This window comes from Branchiostoma floridae, chromosome 9, assembly GCF_000003815.2.
Source record: "Branchiostoma floridae strain S238N-H82 chromosome 9, Bfl_VNyyK, whole genome shotgun sequence".
Lineage (NCBI taxonomy): Eukaryota > Metazoa > Chordata > Leptocardii > Amphioxiformes > Branchiostomatidae > Branchiostoma > Branchiostoma floridae.
Window position 1 is genome coordinate 21,120,065 of NC_049987.1, and position 7,456 is coordinate 21,127,520.

Sequence of the window (7,456 nt, forward strand, 5' to 3'; positions counted from 1 at the left end):
TGAATCCCGACTTGCACATAACTGGAAAGGGTTGCAGTCCTTCCATTTGTAAAGCCTTGGGCCACTGCTCATTGTCCTTGTGAAACAGAGCTACAAATGTAGGGGAATTTTTCCTGTACAATGAACCTGTAAATACTGTACATCATCAGTATTCTTTGTCAAGGCCATTCAAAAAGTACCTCAACTGCTTATTGATCTAAACTGTTTTGAGATCATTTTCAAGAGTATTCAAATATTTCAACCGTACGCCAGAAATGGACTGCAAAATCAGAGTTGTAATGTGAGTATAAATCTTTAATCAGCACTAAGTGCACAGCATCAGCATCATGTACAGAATAGCAGCATTAGCACAAAGACACTTTCTTGGTTTGTGGTACATCAGAAAGGAAAACTTGGACAAGAGGCAGCCTTTAAATTGATAATTCATTAGTTTGCCCTTTGACCAATCAACATTCAAAGTCCTTGAAGAAATAGAATATACTGTTTATCTCTGTATAATATACATCTAGAAATACGTCAAAATCTAGAAATACTGATTACTCCACACTTTTACATTACATTGTATCAGTATTGTTCACACATGTATGTTGGACTCAAACAAAACACTCTGGATCACACATAGGAATAACATAGAGCTCTGGGTGCAACATAATAGAATTCTAGAAATAATGCGGAAAAAAATATCTTAAAAAATTGATTCAATCTAGCAGCATTTGGACAAGTTACTTATTATATAACTTTTGACACACTCTTCTTACCGTAATCAGGATTTGATATACTGGTATTAGAAATCTAAAAAAAAAGAAAGAATATACTTTTCTAGAAAAAATGTCTGGGTTGAAATTCTATTCCAACTCAATAGCAGCCTGTATTGCATCCTGCAGGGCAGTTATCCAGCTGAACTTCAGTTCGTACGTTTCCGCCGCACAGACCCATTTCCTCTTCGGTGTCACCATCTTGAAAGCGTTTCTCACGAACTTGGAGTCCGGGATGTCGCTGACCTGGATGAATGAATGAATAAATGAATTATTGTTTATTGGCAACAAACAAGTGCGCACATACATACCGTTGCAGCCTTATATGGCATGAATTGGGGTACGAGACATAAACAAATTCATTCAACGATGCTACAATAAAAGGTGAGGTGCTATTTTTGAATCTGGACATTCTACATCTGAACTGCGTGTAGTTGTTCTTAGTTCTATGCCATGTGCGCTTTTCCGTTTTAGAGGCAACCAACTACAGAACTTTGGAGATTTAGACATAGACAATGCAAACTTCAAACACAGACCTGGATGCGGTTCAGCGAGATGCTAGCAAAGAAGTTGTGGTTCTCCTGGATGCAGCGCTCGAAGGGAAAGTGCTTGGTGGTGAAGACGGTGACCACGAGCGCATCATTGAAGAGGAAGAACCCAAGGTTCTGGACGTGGTGGTAGATCCTGCAAAAGACAACAATTTTATGTTCAATTTTTTTGTTGAAAATCCCACCTCAACATAACAGTTCAGGCTGCAAGATAGTGATGCTTGTTAAAAGGTAGCTTGGTTCAACATATTTGATAAATATTACCAGGATCTATCAAACCGGATAGCTTCACGGTGCCATCTTGTTTAGTTTACCAGGGCTCCCATACTCCCTTAAAGGAGAGATTATGGGAGCCCCTGTATCAAACAGGATGGCACCCAGGCTAACAACCCTAGATATATATGGCCTCCATTGGTCAATATCAGCCCTACAGCATCGACTGTGGCTAAACAGTCCTGACAGTCTCTGCAACATAGGGCACATCTGTAAGCTGACTTAGGTCTGCTGCAGAGTTCTTCTTCAAGTTCACTTTCAGGTTGAACCCTAAAGCACTCGGGTTCGGAATTTGATATGACCAGATGGTGAAGTAATTGCTTTTCTGAGAGACAATCAAATCGGCCCCAAATGGTTTTAAAAAAACTCTGAACCGAGATGAAAAAGATTGCAGACATTTTCAGGGTCTCTCACCTGAGTTCCGGCTGCACCTCGTCCTTGGCGGGTATCAGGTGAGCGAAGACCTCCTCCCGGATGAGGAACCGGTTTGCCTCGAGCAGCATCGGGCAGCGCAGGATCCGCTTCTGCAGGGCGATCAGCCGACGGTCGCGCTCCGACTTTACCTTCAGCTACAGGAATAAAGAAAAATGTCATTCTATACTGTCAAACATTTGTATGTGTTTCTGAATAGATGGTTTAAATGAGCTTAACACGTAACACATTTGCTTTGAAGACCTGGGTTGCAGCAGCTGGTTATGTTGTCACTGAATGGCTTGTCACATCTAACCTTTAAACATTTATAATGAAGATGCCCTAGTACAGTACTTGGTGGCATCAAGTTTGACTTTACGATAGTTCTAGGGAAATACAGAAAGATTTTTAAATTCTTCAATCCTGGGCTGATAACTCTGGTACTTGAAGGCACAGCTACTAGTATTTTTTCTTCTTTTCAGAGTTAAGATAAACTTAATGTCCATCCTTGCAACAGTACCATAACCAAAGAACCACCAAGAAGTGGTACATCAAGGGACCACCAAGAGGAAGTCAATGTCATATGTAGAAGTGGTCACTGTGAAAAGAAACCAAATCTCCCAGCCCACCTCCTTGGCGTATTCCTCGAGTTTCCTGAAGTTGGCAAAAAATGATCATCTCCAAGACCACCAAGAAGTAATCACATTGGCCAAGTGGTCTGAAGTAGAGATTTGAATGTGGAAAGAAACCAATTTGAAATCTCCCAGCCCACCTCCTTGACGTATTCCTCCAGTTTCCTGAAGTTGGCTATAGCGGAGGTGATGTCCTCCCTGTCGGGATGGTCGGGCGTGGTTTTGTGGTGGAGCTCCCAGAGCAGCGTGATGTACTCCGTGATGCGGCGCGTCGGGGCCAGCAGAACCTCCTGCAGAGACAGCATCTTCATCTGCGGAGTCTTGCTGTAGCGCCGCGCAAAGGTGCGGAAACCAGGCGTCTGCTCTATGCACTGGAAATAAAACATGTAACACTTGGTTACCAATTACATTTGTTGATGACGAACTGAAAGATCAAATCTCTCTATACTGTCTTAAAATTCTTACTTAATTTTTACTTTAGATGTTATTAATGAGTAATGAGTTTGTGTGGCCATCAAGGCCCCTCATTTACGGGGAAGCACGTCTAACCCCCACAGGATGGGGAACAACAGACGATAAACCGGAAAGTGAGTGACTGAGTGTGTGAGTGTTTGCAGTTCCATGTAGAACATTTCAGTAGCAGTGACAAACATAATTCAAGTCTCATCTGTCAGAAGGGATGTGAGATGGGGGTCACATTTTCCTGGTGGTGCCTCAAGCACTCAAGGGGATGGGCTAGTAACTCCTCCTTGTACAATTATACTTACTGAAGCAGCAAGGAAAGTAGCTGCTCCATGCGCAAAAAGGTGCTACACAAAGGTCTGAATTAATGAACAATGTAGGTCCATGCATACCTTCTCTATACACCTAAGGGATTGCTCATAGTTGTTGAAGTAGTTGGAATAAGCCTTTAGCTTGATGGTGAACTTGAAGAAGACGTCTCCCAGACACTGGTGAGGTCCCCATTCTGAGATCCTCCCCTTCACATCCTCTACCAGCTCCTTAGACAGTTCAAGGAGTTGCAAGGCATTCCCAAAGATGTCTTGGATGTTGGGTGCACTGATGATGGCTCTGTGGTGTAAAGAACAGCAAATGAGTTTGTTTCTTGCTTTAAAGAAGGGCACCCTTTTTCTGTATCTGAGTTATCCCCTGGTGGAACAATCTACCTGTATCTGTTGTGATATCTTCAAGCGTAAACTGTTTTAAAGAGAGTCTGAATAACCACATGCAACAACACAGTGTGTACATGTACAGAGCTCTGGATGACCCTCAGCTACCTGAAATGACTGAGTGTCAGTGACCTGATATTGAAGAGCAGCCTACACTGGAACTGGACATTCCTACCTGTGCCAGAAAAACTCTGCTCTACTTTATTCTACTCTTAACCAGTTGTTTGGATTTACAAATTCTAAGTTTGATATTTAAAAAAAAACAATCTTGGACAAGCAGGCATAATTTTTATATTATAGAGGAGAGAGAATTTCTGAGTGGGATCACAAACTGTACTCACTATGTTGGAGGAGAGATCATTTCTGAATGGGATTTCAAACTGTACTCAATTGTTAGAAGGCAGTGTACATTGTATTTCTGAATGAGATTTCAAACTGTACTCACTTGTTGGAAGAGAGAGCATTTCTGAGAGGGATCACAAACTATACTCACTTGTTAGAAGAGAGAGCATTTCTGAGCGGGATCACGAACACGTCCCTCATGGCCTGCAGAAGCTTGCAGTACCTGACCTCGCTGGACAGGAGCTCGTGAGCGACCTGGGTCCTCTTGTCAGGATGGTCCTGCAGGGCTACTGTGCTCTGTGAAATGGCAAGTTTATCACCTTATTAACGCTATATACAAATATATCTCCATGTGTTTCAAAAAGAGAAAAGAACATATTAGATGCAGCGATTAACAATAGTACATGATATTTCCTGTAGTAATACATAATGGCTTAGTTCTTTTTCCATTTAGTCTAGTTCAAAAGTATTATATAAGTTAAGCTATCTTTTTTCTTCCATAAGACCACATGTGGTCCTTTGTGCATTTAGCCTACCGGCAGGAATATGCAAGAAAAATATCATTATTATTATTAAACTAGGTCTGAAAAGCTACTCTCCAAGCAGAGGTTGATGAGGAAAATTGTGACCTATTCCTTATACATGTATGTTGTCTTTTTCTATCGTTGGTGGGGAGGCTGATAGAAAGAAACACTAGCTAGCATGCCGTACGTTACAAGGAAAAGGTCACAATTTTCCCCCATCAACCTCTACTTGGAGAGTATGCAAAGCCACAGTTGAGAACCCATCCCCCATAATGAGTCATCTTTGGACTAATAAGAAAAAAATCATAGAATTTGTATTCTTAAAAACAGGCAGTACATTGGCTAAAACTGTTTCATATCTGTAGCGTTTGCCAGATATTTGCAAGTGAAGATAAAGATATCTAGTCACACAATTTTTTTCTTCTATTGGTAGCAGTGACACAAAGCAAAAGGGCACACGCGCATAGAAATGGGGTCATCTCAAATGGTGACCTAAGAATGCTTACATAAGACAAACAGACGAAAATAATGCTTTATTAGTTTACAGATGGTGCTTTTTGATGTGAATATCCAATTAGTGCCTTTCCTAAACGGATTACTCTGTGTTTCACTCACCACAGGGTTGAAAGCGTAGGAGTTCTTTCATCATAAAAGGTTGAAGCAGATATCAAAGAAAAAGGAGATAATAAGATTTCATTGCTTTATTGGTGATGCCAATGGTGGAATATGTAATTTGTATCTACTATAATGCTCTGTGGGAGTTCTAACAGGTCACCACAAACGCCCACTCTGGACAAATTTGTGCTTCAAAAATCTCAGTTGTTTGGGTAGAACTATGTTCCAGGTTGGGCTCCCAATCAGTAATCCTGCGTTTCAAGCCAATTTATTGATACAAAAAGACATAATTTGAACTATTCAAGGACATAGCATAAATTTCACTCTTTAGGTAGAGTGTCTTTTTAGATAAGACAACTTCTATGCTGAGCATCAAGCACAGAGTAATCCGTTATATAAAAGGTACAAGTTAGATATTCACATCAATTGCACCATCCGTAAACCAATTAGGTATTATTTTCGTCTGTTTGTCTTATGTAACCATTTGAGATGACCCCATTTCTATGCCCATGTACCATTTTGCTTTCATAATGTCACTGCTACCGATAGAAGACAAAAATTTTTGTGACCAAATAACTTTATCCTCACTACTTATTGAAAGGGATTTCTGCAGCACAGACTATCTAGAGCACGCATTCATGGACATTTCCGAAAAAGACAGACTTGTTTCACTTGCCACAGGTTTGAATGCCGACTGCAACATCGTGTCATTTTCAACCTTCTCAGGTCTGTTGGTCAAACTGAGCGTTTCCATGCCAACGGTGTCTGTAGCATCTCCTCCTCCCTCCAGAGCCCTGCCCGCGGTGGGGTGCACCGTCGTCTTACCACTGGGGTGGGAACAACAAACACTGGGAACTTAGAACTTCAATCATTTCATGGGAAACTCAAATGGGTTGTCCTAACCTCTGTCAAAATGCCAGCCTAAGTAGGACTGAGTTAAGGACTGAGTTATGAACAGGAAATATTGGGTTGGACACATCTATTTGATAGCTGTGCAAAGATAGCTAGAATAATGCATCAAGAGAGCACCCACATCCTCCAACCCAGCATTTGCAGTGTCCTGTATAAAATGGTGATAGATCATTGTGTAGAAGCTTCTTGTGCCATCCCTAAACCCATAACTAGTCTCTGCATGGTTTACTTTGGACTAAGAATCCCAAGTGTGACATAATTCAAATGCTTAAAAACATTATGATGGTAGATATTCTGATCACCAGATAAGTACCATTGTAAATTTCAAAGATTTCCAGTTGTCTTCTTTGTGTCAACTTCAAACTACTAAACTGCTATATGAATTCATCAAATCATCTTTCTTAATTATCTTAATTATCCTTTAATGAACAAGATTTGCCCTCTTGGTGGAAGTTATCCACATATTGACCTGTCTTATACTTCGCACCCTGACAACCGGATGTTCAGCACCACGGAGAAAGCCAGTGAAACTTTACAACATGCAGAAAAACAGATATCTCTCAAACAGCTCCAGTGGTTTGGGTTATCTAAAGGGTTACCATAACACACATAGAGGTTGCCATGCAGATGAACAAAATCACCCCCTTAGATTAGCCTCCAAGCCTCCCTTTTCTCCCCTGGGCCCCTACTCCTGCTAGCCTTGAACAGTCCAACAGACATCTGCCTAGAAACTCTTTAGTCTTAGTGATTTGGTGATTTTGATCACCTGCATGGCCATCCCTACAGACCCCCTCCCCCCCCCAAGCCTCCTTACCCCACTCCCCTCACCCCCTCACCCCTACTTCCCCCTCACCTTGCACGGTCCAGCAGATATCTGCCCAGAAACTCCAGCGGTTTGGTGATCTCATCCACCTGCATGGCCACCAGCCCCTCCCGGATGGTGTAAATAACGTCCTGGAATCTCTTCAGGTCTCCCAAGTCCAGAACATCAAACACCAACTGACCTGGGTTTACAAGTATGTAAACATGCAACAGTCAATTTTTACATCACATTTCCCAACCCAAGGGGAAAAGACAACAAGTTGTTTTGTTTTCATTGTAGTTCTGCCCCTGATTATCCTTTTTCAACAAACAAGGATTGGAATCACTTCAAAAAGTGGTCACATTGGCAGGTGTTTCTTATGCAGAGGTGTTTAGTATTAGAGTTTTGACTGTATATTAATGGCCAGCTGGTCCTTACACAACAATGTGTGTGATTACTGTATAGGTTGACTG

At 41.5% G+C, this 7,456-nt stretch overlaps 1 protein-coding gene across 1 annotated transcript in view; it reads right to left on the reverse strand.

The window, feature by feature from the left end:
- Nucleotides 1-796: 796 nt before the first annotated feature.
- Nucleotides 797-7,456, reverse strand: part of LOC118422290 (epithelial cell-transforming sequence 2 oncogene-like) — a 24,298-nt gene continuing 17,638 nt past the window's right edge. Inside the window, exons 11-19 of the mRNA XM_035829808.1 lie at nt 7,346-7,359; nt 7,035-7,185; nt 5,946-6,096; nt 4,282-4,427; nt 3,474-3,690; nt 2,760-2,990; nt 1,991-2,145; nt 1,292-1,439; nt 797-1,001 (exon numbers count right to left, since the gene is read on the reverse strand). Of these exons, the coding sequence (XP_035685701.1) occupies nt 846-1,001; nt 1,292-1,439; nt 1,991-2,145; nt 2,760-2,990; nt 3,474-3,690; nt 4,282-4,427; nt 5,946-6,096; nt 7,035-7,185; nt 7,346-7,359 (1,369 nt within the window). The 3' untranslated portion in view covers nt 797-845. The remainder of the gene's footprint in view (nt 1,002-1,291; nt 1,440-1,990; nt 2,146-2,759; nt 2,991-3,473; nt 3,691-4,281; nt 4,428-5,945; nt 6,097-7,034; nt 7,186-7,345; nt 7,360-7,456) is intronic.